General features: G+C 45.4%; 1 protein-coding gene across 3 annotated transcripts in view; it reads left to right on the top strand.

Annotated features, from left to right (window-relative positions):
• The window catches only part of VAMP7 (vesicle associated membrane protein 7), a 29628-nt gene extending 12642 nt beyond the window's left edge, over window positions 1-16986 (top strand). For 2 of the 3 annotated variants that reach the window (XM_024207956.3, XM_024207955.3), the window contains exons 2-8: window positions 1950-2108; window positions 5825-5882; window positions 6660-6797; window positions 8557-8647; window positions 10625-10692; window positions 13197-13289; window positions 14542-16986. In XM_024207956.3, coding sequence (XP_024063724.1) covers window positions 1963-2108; window positions 5825-5882; window positions 6660-6797; window positions 8557-8647; window positions 10625-10692; window positions 13197-13289; window positions 14542-14610 — 663 coding nt within the window. In that variant the 5' untranslated portion in view covers window positions 1950-1962 and the 3' untranslated portion in view covers window positions 14611-16986. The remainder of the gene's footprint in view (window positions 1-1949; window positions 2109-5824; window positions 5883-6659; window positions 6798-8556; window positions 8648-10624; window positions 10693-13196; window positions 13290-14541) is intronic. The other variant, XM_024207957.3, reaches the window with a different exon arrangement.
• Window positions 16987-19678: the final 2692 nt, after the last annotated feature.

Raw genomic sequence — 19678 nt, 5'->3', positions numbered from 1 at the left:
GTCAGGACATCTCTCAGGTTAGGATGAAGGTGGTCTGGGGGTCCAAGAGACAGTGTGGGTGGCAGCCATGATGTTGAAGCTCACTCTTTCCCCTTTTTTCAGTCAGCCAGAGTTGTGGTAGCCTCCTCCTTATTTCCCCAAAAAAGTCTTTTCTTTTAAGGAACCCAAAAGGGAGCGATGGGTAGAATACCCATCCCCTCATTATTTGGTTTACCAGTTAGGTCTAACTTCTGACACACCAATTGTGGTCTCACTGTTCTTGTATACCAGGCATGATTTTAACACAGTTCTGGAATTATATCCGTAGGTCTCTTTGTTTGGACTAATTCAGTCTTTGTCTCTCTTTTGTACCTTTTCCCATCATTTGATGTTATTGTGACATTTTATGAACTTTGAATCACTTTTTACAGTGGAGCTCACAATTAGGGTCAATTTGTAGGACCAGTTATCACAACCGTCCATCGAAATGATAGATGCTGGGTTTATGGGCAAGGAGGCTACCACTGAAAATGCTGTGATTTGGTGCCTTTTCTTGGCCTTTTACAGTCTAAGGCCTAGAATAAAACACCTCATCCCCACTGAAAAGAAAGTACCAGGGAAACTAGCACAATCCTGCTTCCAGTCTGAACAGGGATTTGATCGCTTGGCATTCACAACGCTGACTTTCCAGTGATCCCGGTCGCTTCAGCACACAGTCCGATGGCTCTGCCAGCCATGCTTCCCAAGTTCAAATCCATGGTGATGTGCACAGCGTCTGTTTCAGTGGCTGAGTACAAGATGGATGACATTGGAACTCTCCAAGTGGAAAGTGAAAAATAGTAGGCTCCCTTGCAGGGTCAGGAGGCGGTCCCTTTACATATGCTCTAAGCAGAAAAGAGGCTTATGGATGTACTGCACCTTTTAAATCTTGGGTCCCCTGACAGCAGACTAAAGTGTTGATATTCCACTGATTAACACAGTCTGCTGCCTCAGCAGCTAACAAGTACTTCTCTACTGTCTTGCTAGACTCAGCATAGCCCCAGTCGCTTGGATGCTTAAACCCTGAATTTGATATATTCATAGGATGTGAGGATATGTGGTTATCGTCCCACCAAGGGATGCAGTCTGAGAAACATTGTCTAATTTTAAAAGATGCAGAATGGCATGCTGTGAGTGTTTTTTGTTGTGGGAGTCCATGCATGTTGATATTTGATTTGCCTAAAGCATATGTACCTCATTAACTGCCAGACCAAGAGATGCTACTGGGGAAATGTATATGGTGGTTCCAGAACTGTAAGCTGCTGGTGTCTCACCTGTACTTTGGATCCATAATTTACTAAAATCAGGAAACCTCTTTAAAACAACCAGCTAACCCACAGAGATTTGTGTGCATGCATTAGTACGGGCATTGGTGCATTGTGACCACTACTGGTACAATAATCATAGTCTTGCTCCCCTTGTCTGTTATGAGACAGGGGGTTACCCTTTGCCCCAAAGAGCTTACAGTCTGAGATGGTCTTTCCATTGTATGTAGCATATCTTGTGCAATAGAGCCATGCAGTACTAACTTGGGAAATGTGAAAATTGTGACTCTCCTGGGAGAACTGAAAACTTAGTTACCTAGAAGCAAACTCTTTTGCAACAAATGTTTTCTCTTGGTGAGGAGATTGGAAGGGCAATTAACTGCATGTAGTCCCATGATGCATGACCTGCATCAAACCAGAATCTTGTAGCGAGGTCAGCATAATTCTACCTATCTTATTGAGTGGTGCCTAGAAAAGGGGAAGAGGAAGAAAGATGGGCTGCAGGTAGTGGCATCCGGTAGAAATATTGAACAGTCTTACTCCTTCCTTGCCCTCTATGCCAAAGATAGAGAGGTGCTGTTAAGATGGAATGACTGTGCTCTGCTGAGAGGGATCTGTAGAGGAAGTGTTATGAGTCCCCTAATCCTGTGTGTGTTGTGTCTCTAGCTAGCGTGAAGCAATGGCCATCCTGTTTGTCGTTGTTGCCAGAGGCACGACCATCCTTGCCAAACATGCCTGGTGTGGAGGGAACTTCCTGGAGGTGACGGAGCAGATCCTGGCAAAGATACCATCAGAGAACAACAAACTCACCTACTCACATGGAAAGTGAGTAATGCTCTGTCTTCTGGAGTTGTGGGGAAGGGGGAGAGAAGGGACCTGCTTGGGGAGAAACTGAGTTTGGGCCATTTCTACTTAGTGATGTATTAAGACCTGAGAAGGGCAGTGCTCCCACCCACCTTGTTTCTTATGCTAAAAATTCAGGTCTTGAATGCCCTGTGACGAACTAGGCGGATTATGACATCACATGTCAAGATTGAAAGCTGAGCAATTGATCTAATCATGCTTTCTGAAGTGGTGCTGAACATGGGATGCCCTGGGCTGCACTTGCAGTTCTGCAGAGTGTAAGGGCACCAGGTTTGCTGCACTGATTGCTGACACTTCTTGGCTACTGATACATTTAAGATGTCTCATTGCTCAGGCAGTTCTTGGAAACTGGTCCCTCTAAGAAACCAGTGGAGTTGGTATTATCCTCTGGTATGGCTAGGAGGATCTTTGTACTAGGAGTCGGAGATTCATTGGACATACCCAGAAATAGTCATCAACAGTGGGGGAGGCCAGAAGGGTGCAACTGGTTATGTGCAATTTTGGCTTTGGGCCATGGAGAGCGAAATCTGTGTGGGATAAGGCTTTAATATAGATTTATTTAAACTGTTCTAAAGTGTGCTGACTCCCTGCCTTTACAACGCTGTGTGACCCAAACTGACAGGCACAGAACTGTGGCTGGACCTCAATGGCACAGGTCAGATGGATGGTTTCCCAAAATTCAGGGTGTTTCATTTCAATTGCATCTCTAATCTAGATCTGTAATCTAGAGTAACCCCAGACTTTCCCTCACACTGTAAAGGCCATGGGTCCAAAACTTGGTGCACTTTAGGATTCCAAGTGTGCTTTCAAGTAACAAGTGGCTGGACCTGCCTGCTCCATTGTTGCACACAGGCTGTCTGACGAAATTTGTAGGAATCCCACAAATTATAGCTCTGACTGGGGAGGACTTTGACTGGGAGCACTTCAAAGTGTTGTATTTTAGGGATGTGTCTCATTGAGTTGGCCTAGTATCTGCTTTGCAGTCTTCAATTTTTACAAAAATACTAAATCTTAATCTTGAGGATAGCTCACATTCCTTACTCCAATCCTGAGTTTCTCCTTAAAGCCAAGCTGGGCAGTTGGCTTGGCGTGCCTCCATTAGTATATTTGATGCATGCTAATTGGGCTAATTCCTGATAGAGAGGATCTTGGCTCTGCAGTCTGTCTCAACTGCGCAGGGAGCTCAGATGAGGGATAATGATTACTAGCAGACATGTCTGCTTCCCAAGTGTGCTATGGGTTACATGTGACATGCAGCAGGAGTGTATATACCCCAGGCCTTGAGGGAGCTAATCTTGGAACTGACTGAAGATATCAGCTGGGGGTGGGTGGCTATAACTGGGGCAAGGGAGGATTATTGCTTTATTAAACACTTTGCTTGAATGGGGTGAACTGCATTTCCCAGACTTTCTAAACTACTGCAGTAAGATAATGCACAGTGCAGGCTTGGAGCTATTGGGCAGCTCTGAGACTAGGCACACTCTGTATTCAGTATGAAATCATCTCCCCAGCCAGAATCGCAGGGGCTCCCTTCTAGCAATCTAACTCTGCAGTGTTTGTATGCCCATAACAAAATGGGGAGAACCACCCCTTAGATTGGAACTCCTCTGTCCTGCTGTCCTTCCACAGGGGAAGGAAATGGGCAGATTGGCTTGAATTCCATACACCTCCTTTTGAAGAGTGTTTGGAAGGTAGGCCATCTTCTTACTTGTGTTCAAAATCCTCCAAACAGCCCTGCTTCCCTACTTGGGACCAGGCAATTCCTTCCCTCTCCTGGGACAGAGCAAAGATCATGGCTTGGAAGATACAGTTCAGTTCTGTCCAGTTGTGGTACTTGAGGTTACCTGAGCAGGGCACCTGGGGTGGCCTGAGGAGAGGGCTTAGCGTTCAGAGCTTAGGCAGTTACTTTCTGCCCAGCGTCCTGGCCCCCACAGACAGGGAGACCTGGGAATGCTCTTCCCCCTGTGCCAGAATGTCTGGAATCTCTGCTTCTAAACCAAAAACAAACTCGGAGAGAAAATAGCTGAAGCCTGGTGTGTCCCTGTTAATGCAGAACTTTAGGAGTGAATGCCTGATCTTGCTGCACCCACTCCTGAAGCAAACACTCTGTTGTTTCAGGGTCCCTACCTAATGCTGTTTAGCATCTGGACTGCCCGATGCTATCCATTCTCTGCTGCTGCCATGAGGGAGCCTTCTGACATAGAAGGGATGGGGTTTATTCCCATTTTGGGAATAGGGTTGGGCTTTTAGGGGCTCACAACCACCCAGTAAAAATCAAGACCATGTCCAGAACTCCTAGTGGCGGGGGGGAGGGTCTAACTGTGTGTGTGTGTGTGCGTGCGCAAACACACAGGTGAGGCAGAACTGGACAAATTGTACTAGGTAGACTGCATCTCTCAGGAATGTTGTGAGACTTAATTAAAGGCTTGTCAATTGTTTTTTACATCCTTAGATGAAAGACGCTTTATAATCATTCAAAAGTATTACTAAGATGCCTTTCTAAAACCTGGGAAGAACACTGCTGTTGTACTCATTTATAGGTGTTTAATAATGCAGAACATCAGGGTTGCTTAAGTGTGTCAGTCTAGGTGCAAATGGAAAAATTAAGAATGAATGCAAGACTTAGAGCAATGTGACTGCTCGCTATTTCCAAGGAGTCGCACAGCTAATTAAATGCAGCCTAGCAGTCGGAGGATGCCAATCACCATAGAGCTGTTTGTGTAAGCAGCTGATGGAGGCTTGTGGAGGCATTTGATGGAGGCCTTTGAAATCGGTTTAGTAAAAACATTAATCCAGTTATTGATACAACTTCTGTTGTGGTAGCACCCAGAGAGCCCAATCGTGAACTGGCCTCCTTGTGCTAGAGAATTATAGAAGATTAGGGTTGGAAGAGACCTCATCTAGTCCAACCCTCTGCTCAAAGCAGGACCAACACCAACTAAATCATCACAGCCAGGGCTTTGTCAAGCCGGGCCTTAAAAACCTCTAAGGACAGAGATTCCACCACCTCACACGTTCCAGTGCTTCACCATCCTCCTAGTGAAATAGTTTTTCCTAATATCCAACCTAGACCTCCCCCACTGCAACTTGAGACCTGGGCCAGAAGATTTTACAATGGAAATTTCATTGCTTCATTAAGCAAATTACTGTGTGGACACACTAGCTACACTTTTTCAAGGAATTTATGTTGGCTTGCTTTGGTAGGCATGATTGTTTGCTTTATACTTGGGATGATGTTGTATTGAATCTTATCTGTGGAAGCCCCTTGATGGTTTTACCTTGGTATGTTAAATGATTAGTACAATGCATAACTTTAATACATTTGCAGTTACCCAGATGTCCCACTTGACTGTTAATCCAGGGGTGGCCAAGTGTGGGCTGTGAGCTAAATGTAGCCATTGGGATACCAACATGTACCACTGCCCACAGCTTTGTTATCTTTAGTTCTATGCAGGTTACAATACAAAGGTCCCAGAAGAAACATGCTGTGATCAAGATGGAGCATTGCATGCTGGGACCTGTTTCTTTTCGGCAAGTTGCTCCACTCCTTAATTTGGGTGTGCCTGGCAGATAGCTGTTCGAACACATCAGACACTGGGGTCTTCTACAGCAGTTCATGGAGTCTTGTTGGCAGCTTTAAATAAGATTTGCTGTTTTTTTTCCCCCCCTTTTTGCAGTTATCTATTTCATTATATCTGCCAAGACCGGATTATATACCTATGTATCACAGATGATGTAAGTATTTTGGATAACGCTATTATGCATACACCCTGAAAATGGTAGCGCTTTTCTCTCTGTGCATATCCATGAAAATCAATAATGGGCACAAAGCCATGGGGCTGTTTTCTTCAGTGGCATTCCTGCATATTTACACTGGTGTAACTCAGAACATGGGCCCCTCTATCTAAAGTTAAAGTTCAAATATTTTAGTTCAGTCTACCTCAATATCCAGCTGGTGTGTGTATGGGGGACGACAGTGTTTCCTTCCCACTGCACCAACTTCCCCTGCTGCTTTCTACTTGCAAGTGAGTTGGTAAGATTCACCCAGCTACAATAGAACTACAAGGATCAGGTGACTTTCGCTCTGCAGTCATCCCTAAGGCATCCTAGTCATTAGTACAGTACACATAAGCTTTGCCCTCAACTGTGGAAGAAAGTACAAATAGAGGCTGTGAAGTCTTTTGTCTTTGTTTCCCCTTAAAAAGTAAATAAAGCACAGGCTTGCTTTTGAGCTTTGTATGCCTGATTCCAGTGGGTATCCAGGGAGAAACAGACTGATATTAAAAAAGTGACTGCTGTTAACAAAGAAATTAAGAGGAAGAGGTAGCAAGGCTTTTGCAGGGTTATGCGCAGTGTGGTTGTTCGTATTTGATAAAAGGTGGAGGGTCTCTAAATGGTTACATATCTTTTAAGTTTTTCTGTAGGCCACCTATCCCACAGTTTCCTAACTAGAACGTTGTTAGGTGACTTGCAGTTTTCGGCCAGTTGTGAACATTTTGTTTTTACTTTTAGAACTTTGAACGTTCCAGAGCCTTCAGTTTCCTGAATGAAATCAAAAAGAGATTTCAGACTACGTATGGTTCAAGAGCACAGACAGCACTTCCATATGCCATGAACAGCGAATTCTCCAGTATCTTGGCTGCACAGCTGGTAAGATACATGTGGTCAGAAGGGTCTCTCTAACCAGTCTCATCTCTCCCTTGTAAACGCTCCTGTTGTTGGCTTTAAATCAGTGGTTCTCAACCAGGGGTATGTGTACCTATGGGGGTATGCAGAGGTCTTCCAGGTCATCAACTCATCTAGATATTTGCTTATTTTTACAACAGGCTACATAAAAAGCATTAGCAAAGTCAGTGCAAATTAAAATTTCATACAGACAATCTTCAAGTCCCTAGTCAGACTCCACTCCCATCCTTGGAAAGAGTTCTCCTAAGTAGGGAGGAGAGTGGTGTTTGGAGAGAAACATGCATGCATACTTTGTAATAGCTTGTGCAAAGCTGTGTTGGGAGCTCCTGCCTGAACATTGATGCGCTTCTCATCAGCAGGACTCATACACCTGAGGAGTATGTAGCCTTTCTAGGACTGGGCATGTCTAAGCACTTGATAGTCATAAGCACAGCCCGATGTAATCTGCTGTTCTGAGACTGGAGAATTTCCTGTAGAATCCACCCTTTGTCACAGATCTTGCTCCAGTCTCAACTTTCCATATTGAAAATCTTTCAAGGGAATGTTAAAAATATGAACTGAATGTAACGAGACTGCCCGTAGTCTCAGGTAACATGGAAACAATAACTTTGAGCGATTAACTGCCCCATTCATTTCAATTAAGTGTTGACTCCTAATGACAGTTTAACGGCAACACTCTTTTATTGTGGATCACTTGAGCAAAAACATTATGCTAATATTCTTATCCAACAATCCTAAACTGCCTCCTGAGTGTGGAAAGCTTTCACCCTACTGCTCTCACCCAGCTTCCTTCATAATGATGTTGATTATGCAGATAATTAGCATACTGGAAATGTGGGGTAGCACAAAAGGAAATACAAAATATCATGCGGTTGTAGTACTGCTTGTAGTATTCACTTTCCTATTGAATTCAATAAAATCCACATGTATAATTAAATGAAGCTGTTACAGAATTTCCAATCAGTTTGCCACACTAGAGCACCACAGAATTTAAGTCTAGCTTGCTGCAGTGTACACAGGGCCCTGATAACAAACTTTGCGACTAACCTTGCAGTTGCAGTTCCCATTTCCCCTTGAGGATTGATGCACACAAGAGAAGTGACTTGCCCAAGACTGTACAAAATCAGCTGGGACATAAACTCTGTAATCTTAGCTTCCACCTCAATTTTTATTTTTCCATGTCCCTCTGCCTCCTGTAATACCTAGTAATTGTCTAGTGTTCTTCACCCATAGATTTCAAGCCATCTACAAGGGTACTGAAGTAACAGGGAAGATAAACCTGAGAATCTCTGGGTAGAACTTCACTTGTAAGCTTTTGGAAATTAGTAGCAAGCCAAAGTAGATGTAGGAAGTGGTTGAAAGCAGTCTGCAAGACCTGTACAGATAGAACACTGGTACTGTAACTCCTCACTTAACGTTGTAGTTATGTTCCTGAAAAATGCGACTTTAAGCGAAACGATGTTAAGCAAATCCAATTTCCAAATAAGAATTAATGTAAATGAGGGGTTAGGTTCCAGGGAAATTTTTTTCACCAGACAAAAGACTACCTATATTATATTTGGATTATTATTATTGGATATTATATTTGGATTATCTCTCTCCCCTCCCACTTCCCCCAGCTTGCCAGCAAGCTCTTTAGGAGAGAACGGGGAGCTGAGATAGGAGAAATTGTTTTCATTCTAAACCGATCTGTAGCATCACTGACTCAGTTAATCTGTTACAGAAACACCACTCGGAGAACAAGGGCACTGATCAGATGGTGGAGACACAAGCCCAGGTTGATGAACTTAAAGGAATCATGGTCCGAAACATAGGTATTTATCACTTCACTTCCTGTTCTGCACACAGCGTGCAATCCTAGGTCCCAGGGGAGCATCCCTTTCGGAGGCATTCCCAATGGTATTGTGCAGCTGATGCTTTATGGGAAGCCAAGGTTTACCTGGCAGCTTCTGCAGTGGTAACCTGGTTGAACAACAGAGTCTGCTACAGTTGACGAGTATTCCATGCCACATACAGAAGTGCTCTGAGTTTACAGAGGAATTTGTTTGCACTAAGATTTCACTGTGAGTGGCAGATTGGGATTGAGGAGTTGTGTTGCAGACCAATGGTGGATGCACTCCAAATTCCAAATGCTCAATCTCCATTCTGCATTGAAAACCATGTGGGCCTGAATGCAGGATCAAGGCCTTAGCAAAGCACTTGTATCACTCCTTTGCTGATGGATTTGAAGAGTCTTAAAGCTGGAAAGATTTGGAACTCCTTCTATTCTTGGAGAAGGCAATGGTTTATCCAAACTAAGGGTTTGTCTACACAGTGGGGTAATGTGCTCTACAGGTTTGTGTTTTTTAAAACTCGTTACTTGGTCTGTGTAGACCTAGCTGGTGTGCTTTGATGTAGTGCTGTTTGAAATGCATTGCATTAAAGCACACTAGGGAACCTTTAGTGCACACCAGCAGGGTCCACACGGGCCAATTAATGTGCAACATGTTAGTGTGCTTTAGAAATCACACTCCTCTAGAACACATTACCCCACTATGCAGACAGGCCCTAAAATCCACTTGGCTCCTGGCCATAACCATGTAGATTAAATAGCAACTCACCAGTTTCTGATGTAGGGCTCTTTTACACTAAAATATTTACTTCTGGACCCAAACTATATAGCAGGATTATAGAGTTATACAAGTGAGATGAAGCTAGAGGTACTGTATTAATGCTTCCTTCAAAGCCTCAAGTAGCTTGTTAAATGACTAATCCAGAGGTAGGCAACCTATGGCACGTGTGCTGAAGGTGGCACGCGAGCTGATTTTCAGTGGCACTCACACTGCCAGGGTCCTGGCCACCGGTCCGGGGGGCTCTGCATTTTAATTTAATTTTAAATAAAGCTTCTTAAACATTTTAAAAACCTTATTTACTTTACATACAACAATAGTTTAGTTTTCTATTATAGACTTATAGAAAAAGACCTTCTAAAAACGTTAAAATGTATTACTGGCACGCGAAACCTTAAATTAGAGTAAATAAATGAAGACTCGGCACACCACCTCTGAAAGGTTGCCGACCCCTGGACTAATCCATAGTGTAACCTGTTTCCTTTTGAGGGCTTCATTCATAAACAGTGCCCTAGCCCACTGCAATGGAGTTCAAGAAAAACTTGCTTCCTCACTTAAGATAGAGGGCCAGATCCTCAGCTGGTATAAATTGGTGAAACTCTAGGATCTGGCTCAGAAACTGATTTGGGATTGCTTGGGATATGGGAATTTTGACCTTTTTCCTCCCTCCACCTCAAATACTGTACTCCAAGTAGCTCAGAAGGGTTGTGCACAACCCTTAACTGTCTAGCAAGAGAGCTTTTTATTGGTAAATGTCGATTTCACTGTACTCGTACCCAAACCAAGGAAAAAATATTCCCATCGACATTACTCAAAACTTTAAGAAAAATGCTGCTTGAGAACTTAGTTTGATTTAAGGATATTTACTTTGTACATCTGAATATATGTTGACAATTTGTGTTGAGAATTAAGAAGCTTTATAACTTAACAACTACTGTCATGGGGGCAGGAGGGGCGGTTCAGACAATTGTGATTTCCTGGAGCTGTGAAAATTTAAATTGATAAAAATAGAAAAAAGCTTTAAAATAAATGGATTTGTTGACATTATAAAAATAACAATTGAATACTGCCAACCCTAGTTGTATCAGAGATGTCTCCTGGCCTTGAAGTAGCAAAAGACTTGGATAAGGAAGGTGCTTTCGCACCTCGATTCTGACTGCTGATTTGTTCTTCCTCCCTCAGACCTGGTGGCCCAAAGAGGAGAGAAGCTGGAGCTGCTGATAGACAAAACGGAGAATCTAGTGGATTCAGTAAGTACAGAGAGGCATAAGGGGAAGCGGGGGTGAGGGGACTGTGTGGACTTTATGTAGTAACCAAACATGCTGGTACTATATTAGTTATAAGCAAAAAGCTGATATTAACCAGTGTGCAGATGGCAGCAAAGACCAGGCACAAGAGCTGTACACAGACAGTGCAAATATTGGGGCTTCTAGACACTAAGCCCTTGTGTTTGTACTGTGACTGGCATGTCGTGTGTACAAGACACATGACTTTCTTTCAGTCCCCCTCTAGGCCTTACCTACGCAACTTGGTTTCCAACAACAGCAGCTGTATTTTGCTTGTGGCATAGCTCATTGTGCCCTCATTCCTTACTGCACCGTGTCTTCTGCTATTTGCATCCGAGGCGTAGCAGTGCATGAGATGTGTGGATGGATACTGGATACCAGGCTACATGTAGACGTGTCACAACTCTGCTCCCACTGGAATAATGCCTGATTCCTACCTCCTTGGTGCTAGTTCAGTTACGTGCTCCTGCTGCTGCATCCTGCTCTGTTAAGGAACCTTCCTGTATAAGTTCCACTCTTCCCCTTTCTTCCTGTCTGTGCACACAAGCCCCAAATGCCCACATGAGCCATGACCTTCCTTCCTGCTTTCTCGTATGTAAGGGGAAACCTACAGTCTGGGTTTCCTTCATATTTTGGTTCCACGACATCTATGCTCTTCATTATAGAAACCTTAATTATGAAAATAACTCTCAGATCAATTGACTTCAGGCTAATTATGTGGAAGCCTTCTGGCCTACAATAGTGCTTTGGCTACTGAAAATAAACAAGTTAGTGCAGCTAACACCCACATAGCTATGAATGGGTCCCCTAGAAGTTGTTCTTCACCTCTCAGAAATGTCAAGAAATGCCCTTCTGCATTTAAGAAAAGAAGGGAGAAGAGGAAATAATGCAAGGGGGTGCAGAAAATTCACCTTGCTCCCAACAGAGGGCAGTGCTGAGTTTCCTATAGCTGGATTGGATTGGAAGCTGTTGCATGGTCCTGTGTTGAATGTCCAGCATTTGCCAGTTCTTTTTCCATTCAGAGAGCTCTTTGCACTGGGATGTTTAGGGGTTTTTGTGCAAGAAATCATCTAATCTTAAAAGACAGCAGGCTGCCATCCTGGGATGAAATCCTATGATTTGGAGAGTAGTGGGGTTCTGGATTACAGAGAAGCAGGATGGGAAAAATGAATAAAGTGAAGACTTACCACAAGGTCAGAATAGCATAAATATTGGAGATAAGCTTCAGGTTCTCAAAGGTCTCCAGTCAGCTAGACCCAAAAGGGAGCTGGTATCGAAAGTTGCTCAGTTTGAAACCTCTCTTAGTATATTTATTTTACAATGGTAAAACTGTGCACAATGCCCTCTACTACTGGATTGTAGGCCTGCAAATGGAACAGGGTAGATTAGCCTGGCTGTATGTGCAACACAGGACATGTGAACAGGCAGTGCATAGAAAAGCTGAGGGCTGAGCAGAGGGGTGCCCATGTACAAGGCTCATTTTCAGGCTCACACAAGCTTTGATGTTGCCTCTTTAACTACCACTTCTGTGGAAGAAAACTAGTGCAGAAACTTGGGGCCCCAATCCTGTCTCCCACTGAGACGATCAGTGCTAAAGGATTGCAGGTACAGAGGCAGGAATGGGAAGGGGCTCCCTTTCCTAGGGGAAGTGAAGGGACAAAGCAAATAAGTGACTTGGACAGGGGCCCCATACAACCTCCAATGGATGAAATGACCTGCTCTTTAGCAGTGGGAAGTATCCAGATTTATTGTAAATGCTGATGAAGAGGTGGGGGTTGGGCAGAGGGAATGCATCTCTTACACACTCACACTCTCTCTCTCTCATATATAGACTTTAAGGCCTAACATGGGACTATCATGATCATGTAGTCTGACCTGCACATTGCAGGCCACAGAACCTCACCCACTCACTCCTGTAATAGACCCCAAACCTCTGGCTCAGTTACTGAAGTCTTCAAATCATGGTTTAAAGACTTCACATTACAGAGAATCCACTGTTTACACTACTTTAAACCTGCAGGTGACCCATGTCCCATGGTGCAGAAGGTGAAAAATCCCCAAGGTCTCCACCAATCTGATGCGGGGCAAAATTCCCTCCTGACCCCCGAGCACGTGGGCAAGACGCACCAGTCAGATATCTGGGAAAGAATTCTCTGTAGTAACTCAGAGCCCTCCCCATCTAATCATCCAATCACTTGTCATTGGAGATATTTGCAGCTAGCAGTTGCAGATTGGCTACATGCCATTGTAGGCAGTCTCATCATATCATCCTCTCCATAAACTTACCAAGTTCAGTCTTGAAGCCAGTTAGGTTTTTTGCCCCTACTGCTCCCCTTGGCAGGCTGTTGGAGGTTAGGTATTGGATCAGGAGGGATGATATGATGGGCTCTTAACATGAAATCCAACTGGAGGACTAGGGCTGCTCACCAGGGCACATCGACTAAGTGGGGGTTATCTTTCTCTCATAGTCTGTCACATTCAAAACTACCAGCAGGAACCTGGCCAGAGCCATGTGTATGAAGAACCTCAAGCTTACCATCATCATCACAGTAGTATCAATTGTAAGTTACTAGCCTTCATCCTCTTTCTTCCAAGGAGGTAACGCACATGCTCCTTTCTAAAGTGAGGCCTGGATGTTAGAAAATGTCATCCATGTCTCTTCACAGTAGCCCCCAAATAACCAGCGTCTCCTAGTGATGGAGGTAAATGGGTTCCTTCTTGAAGGTTCTCTTCCCAAGGCTAGGAACCAGCATTTCACTACCCTTTTTACACTAGAGCAGGTGGCAATATCCTGCCTAGAGTTGGTCGGGAATTTTTCATCAATGATTTCCCCCCCAAAAATGCCCTTTTCCCAAAACTAATGTCTTCTGCAGAAAATTCATTTCGCCAAAAAATTCTATTTTTCCATCAAGAAAATTGAAGTGATGGTTCCCTGGCTGCCTGCCTGGAAAACTCGTCAATTACATTTTCTGCCTGCCAGTTCCAGGGCCCAGGAGTTAGGAGGCCAGCTCCTGGGGAGGAAGAGGCTTCCTTCAGGCAGGATGCCAGACATTCCATTTTGGTTCTCTCGAAATGGAATTCTCTCAATCCCTTCCCACAAAAAATGTTTCGTTGTGACTTGTTCCATCCCAAATATGGAGGACCTTTTTCAAAAATGGGAAATCTTTTCCAGGAGGGGATTTCTCTTTTCCAGCCATTTCTAGCCCTGCCCATAACAGTGTGCGGGGGTGATGTCCGCTATCTTAATGTCTCAGATGAGAGAGACAGGAAGTGTAGCATTCCAGAGGGTGCCCTGTCGCCATTCTCTCTAGCTGTATATAGCCCTGTAAGAGAGGGCAGGGACATAGCTGCCTTGTTGACTTTTAGAGGCTGAAGCAGTGAGTTCACAGTATCTGGGCCCAGTGGAGACTTAAGTTTTAAGGAGCCCTGCGCCCCTGTTGCTCTTACTTGAAATGACTTCATGCCTGAGTCATGGCCTCTCCTCCTCCTCAGGTATTTACCCTCAAATGTTCTTGCTCTTAACATCTTTCATCTGAGGACCTCAAAGCATAATTGCAGGTGACATAGGTGCAATGTTGTCCTTGATGGAGCCTTGCATCACTCTGCAGGGCGGGTGGTGTTATCCCAGAGTTGCAGTTGGGGAAACTGAGGCAGATTTTCCCCAAATTGTTGAATGCCAATGGAGAAGTTGGTGGCAGAGACAGGAATAGTACCCTAGTCTGGGTTTCCAAACCTTGTTCTAAGTACTTGACTGCTACACGTTGAGTGATGGGAATGATTCTCTATCCATGTGACAGTGCTTTCTTCCTCCAGGTGGTCATCTACATCATTGTGTCGGCTGCCTGCGGTGGGCTTACATGGCCCAGCTGTGTGCAGAAGTAAACAGATGGCCTGTGCTGATCAGCCAAGAATGAGAGCGCATGAGCGTGTGCGAAGGAGCAACCCACAAAATAACTTGTCTTTCACTACTGACACCTCATTCTTCCATCCTTCCAGGACTTCGGACTTCTCTTTGTCTTATCACCCCTAGCGGCCCCAAATCACTGCCTCAGTGCAGTTTCAGCCTCAAGGAAGAGCAGTTTTAAAACTACTTGAAGGGATTTTGTTTCTTTGTTCTTTTGTCTTAACTGCAGTTTCTCAGCTGGGCAGGCAGCAAGGCAGTCTCCAGAGGGTACGTGCAGGCTCATGTGTGTGTGTATGTACAGCTTTGCACTTTAATGGGAGCATACTAAGCAGAGAACAGCATTGCTAGTGCCTCCATCTCTGCATGAGCAGTGGGGCTGGAGAGCTCAAGGTGGGTCTATGAAGGTAGTCAGAGTGGTGAAAGTTCATTTTGCTGCCACTATATATTGGGATCTAATTAACCTCTCCTCCCTACATGTTTGGTCCACAAACTGATGTACTATGTAGAGTTAAATGCTTGCTTGTTCAGGGGCCACCAATGCAAACATGGGTTGAGGTCACAAATGGAATGGCACAGTAGCTGGTAAGATCCCTTAAAGGCATAGGCCCCTCTTGGAGAGACATCTCCCTCTTCAATATGGAACCCTTTTTTCCTTTGGGGTATCTCTTTGGACATCTATACAGATGGGTGGGGATTGAGTGGGCATGTTAAAATGTCTCCTCTTTCACCCTCTGTCTTCTGCCCAGCTCCCCTACTCTGAGACTAAGTTGATAGAGTAAAGGTGATGGTTGTGATAACTTGGCTGCTGTTTGTCATTGTGTTTTAAGTATTGCTTCTGTCCTGTATGTTTAATCCTCCCCCACTCAAAATAAACTTACAGCAAGTGCTTATTACTCAAGATGGAAGAGATGGAACTGGGGCCAAGCTATTTTTCTAGTTTGCAAAGAGAATGTGTGTTCTGAGGTGCCATGTGCTTGCGTTTCCATCCTGGTCAGATCCTTCCACATGTTAAAGAAACAGGTAACTGATGGTTCCATCCCAGTTCTAGGTCTCATCTTGTGTTGGTCTGAAGGGATGCTCTTATCCAGATATGTATTCTGGATTCTTATCTGTGGTACAAAACACCAATGTTAACAACCAAAGGCAGGGGTCCTTGACAAATATACCGCTATGAGAACCTCACAGGGCCAAAAATAGCCCCATAGAGATTTGTCCAGTGTCCGATGATAGCTTTGATTATAAACCCTTTGTCCTATCTGGACATCCTTATCCTAAGGGTAGCCCTGTATAATTCCTCAGTAGCTGAAATGGGGGTTGCACTGTCCAGTTATATACAGTGCAGATTTGTAAAGTAGTGGCTTGAGGTCTGACCTAGGCAGTGTGTAAAAAGGCTTGCTGACTCTTTTTTTTTTTTTTTTTTTTTTTTTTATACTGTTCAATATTTCTTTGAAAGAGCTCTGTTTCCTATGGAGGGGATGGAGACAAAAGCAAATCCTCTGATAAATGAGAAATATGAGATGGCTTAACACACACATCTAACTCCTGGGCCCTAGAGTTTCCTACTGCTCAGTCACTGAGCACTGAGAAACTAACTCCTACTATTAAGAAAATGGAGGTGTGTGTGTGTGGGAGGAAGGGAGAGAGAGGCTTAATACTAGTGCATATATTTAAAGCCATGTGCTTATTGCAGTGCGATTAATCAGATGTGATGTACAGAACAGCTTTTGCACTCTGGCCTTGAGGAGTTTATCCCTGAGGCCATTTAGTACTGGGTCCCCATGAAACAGGGCACTGAAAACCAAATTGCCACCCCATCACATCCTTTGTGCTGCTGCATGTTACACACTGATCTCTCAGCAGGTTCCATTCTGTAACAGTACTCTAAATTCACATCCATGCATGGGTTTATCCTCAGTAGACCAAAATCTGATCCATGGTAGTTGGAAATTGGTAAGTAGTGTCTTCCTGCCATGCAAGTAAACATATTTGTGACCCTGTTCTCCATGTTAAGTTCACTTTCATCGCCAGTTGGACTAACCACTGAGAATAGAGACAGTGCTGAGTTTATTGGAAACCCTCAATCGGTGAAATACTCATGGCTTATCTGGGAAGAGCAGGAGATAGGTCATCTCCTTCAAGTATGCACTACTGCCCACAATCAATGTGCAACTCTGCATGTTTTAGGGATTGGTAATGTTACTGTTAATTTACTATGATTTGTCTCTTTATGTACAAATACTTTTTATATAAACGATTTCCTCTTGTTTTAAAGAATGCAGTGAGGCATTACTGTAAAACAAAGTTATCCCGTTTGAATAAATTTACTGTATGGCAAATGACCAGACTTTGCTAAGTTTTGTGAAGGGTAGCTTGGCATTAAATGGCTGCTCCCAACTCATGGTGGAGGAGCACCACTAATCTTAAACCCAGCAGTGTTCCGAAAAGTTATTCTTTAAGACCCTGCGTAACTAAACTAGGTGTGCTTCTGAAATAGGCCAAATTACTCAAAGATACTTTAAATATATCAGCAATAGTGCTGCCTGTCCTGATTAGACTGACTTAGTTCCTCCTGAACAGGGAAAAACCTAGTCACTACTACCTTGCCTATAAAGCGCATTATCTAAATCCTCCACATGTGGAAGAGTTTGGTACATCAAGTAGAAATAAATCAAGTAGAAAAACAGCTTCAAGGAAGCAGATTAAAACAAATCTGGACCATCGTTTTCTGTTTGCACAGCACCTAGCATGAGGGCTATAATCAGGGTTGTCTAGCTGCTTCTGCAATGCACTTCTGCATAGCCATCCTCAGCATGATAGATGTTGCCCTCAGGAGCTACACTGGAATAAGCTGTCAGAAGTGAATTTTGTGGAGAACACTCAGTAAAAAGCATGCAGAGATTCTTAATCTGAATCTAAACCAACCATCCCCTTTTCGTGTGTGAGAAGATAGGGAAGAGGTTTAGCTCTTTCTGATCAATCCCACAGCAAGACACTTCTTGCAGGTGGGAATACAGTTTAAATCTTCAAGTAGAAGTATTCACCAGAGAAGGAAGGAACTGTCAGATTATTCACTGCCTTACACCGTAGTCATTTAACTCTCTGATGACATGAGAAGGGGCAGTTACCTGTTCCGTAACTGGCGTTCTTCGAGATGTGTTGCTCCTGTCTATTCCACAGTAGGTGTGCATGCTCGCCACGTGCACCGGTGCCAGACGTTTTTCCCTTAGCAGTACCCAGATTGGGGGAGCACCGCAGCGACCCCTGGAGTGGTGCCTGAATATCGTGCTATAAGGGGAGCCACGGGCTCCCCCCACCCTTGGTTCCTTCTTGCCGGACAACTCCGACAGAGGGGAAGGAGGACGGGGTGTGGAATAGACATGAGCAACACATCTCGAAGAACGCCAGTTACGGAACAGGTAACTGTCCTTTCTTCTTCTTCGAGTGATTGCTCCTGTGTATTCCACAGTAGGTGATTCCAAGCAATATCTGTTGGAGGTGGGTAGGAGTTCACGATGGTTCGGGACGAAGTATTGCCCTGCCGAACCCGGGGTCATCCCTAGACTGGGAGACAATCGCGTAATGCAAAGGAAATGTGTGAACTGAGGCCCACATGGCCGCCCTACAAATGTCCTGGTTGGGGACATGGGCTACGTCGGCAGCTGAGGAAGCCTGAGCCCTCGTAGAGTGTGCCCTGATGATCGATGGCGTGGGAATCCCTGCCAGATCATAGCATGTGCGTATGCACGAGGTGATCCAGCAGGAAAGCCGCTGGGTGGAGATAGGCTGCCCCTTTGCCCGCTCAGCCAAGGCAATAAAGAGTTAAGAGGATTTCCAGAACGGCCTAGTCCGATCCAGATAAAAAGCCAACGCCCTACGCACATCGAGCGTGTGGAGGCGGCGCTCCTTGTTAGAAGAATGGGGCTTAGGACAGAGCACGGGGAGAAAGATGCTCTGCTCCATATGGAAGGTGGAGACCACCTTCGGGAGGAACGCCGGGTGTGGGCGGAGCTGGACTTTATCCTATGGAAAACCATATAGGGGGGTTCTGAGACATGTCGGGCCGACATGATCGCCATGAGGAAGGCCTTCCACGAGAGGTGACCTTCCACGAGAGGTGCGACCAGGAACACGTGGCCAGAGATTCAAAGGGGGGACCCCGTGAGACGGGACAAGACCAGGTTGAGGTCCCATTGCAGCACAGGGGGCCTAGCGTACGGGAATGAACAGTCAAGGCCCTTCAGGAAACAGGAGGTCATGGAGTGGGAGAAGACCGAGTGCCCCTGCACCGGCGGGTGAAAGGCCAATATGGCCGTGAGGTGCATCCTAACTGAGGCAAGTGCCAGACCCTGGGCCCTAAGGGATAAGAGGTAGTCCAGGACAAACTGGAGAGGTGCGGCGGAGGGGGAGACTCCCTGCTCACTCGCCCACCTGGCGAACTTGGACCACTTCGCCACGTACGTCTGACGCGTGGACGGCTTCCTGCTTTCCAGGAGGACTCGCCTTATCTGCTGCAAACACCTGTTCTCCTCCTCATTCAGCCACGGAGCAGCCACGCTGTCAAGTGGAGCGCGGCCAGATTGGGAGAGGAGGTCCGGATGGAGTGGCAGCGCCCTTGGGGGGGGCCGCCAAGAGGCGTAGGAGGGGCCCGTACCAGTGCTGGCGGGCCCACGCCGGGGCTATGAGTGACTCTCGCCTTGTCCGCTTTCACCTTCTGAAGGACTTTGGCAATGAGGGGGAATGGGGGAAAGGCATAGAGGAGCTGGCCCGACCAGCTCAGGAGGAATGCGTCGGAGATCGCGCCTTCCCCCATCCCTCCCCTGGAGCAGAACGGGGGAAACGCCGGTTCTGGCGGGTTGCAAACAGGTCGATCTGGGGAGTTCCCCACTCTTGGAAGAGTCGGTGAGCGACCTCCGAGTGGAGCGACCACTCATACTGGGGGGAGAAGACGCTGCTGAGGTGGTCCGCTTGCGTATTGCGGATGCCCGGGCAGTGAGCCGCTCTCAGGGAGATATCGTGGGCTATACAGAACTCCCATAGGTTCAGGGC

Source organism: Terrapene carolina, unplaced genomic scaffold (genome assembly GCF_002925995.2).
Source record: "Terrapene carolina triunguis isolate 2854851 unplaced genomic scaffold, T_m_triunguis-2.0 Scaffold583, whole genome shotgun sequence".
Taxonomy (NCBI): Eukaryota; Metazoa; Chordata; order Testudines; family Emydidae; genus Terrapene; species Terrapene triunguis.
Note: the sequence above shows the minus strand (reverse complement) of the source record. Positions and strands in the feature narration are given on the sequence as shown.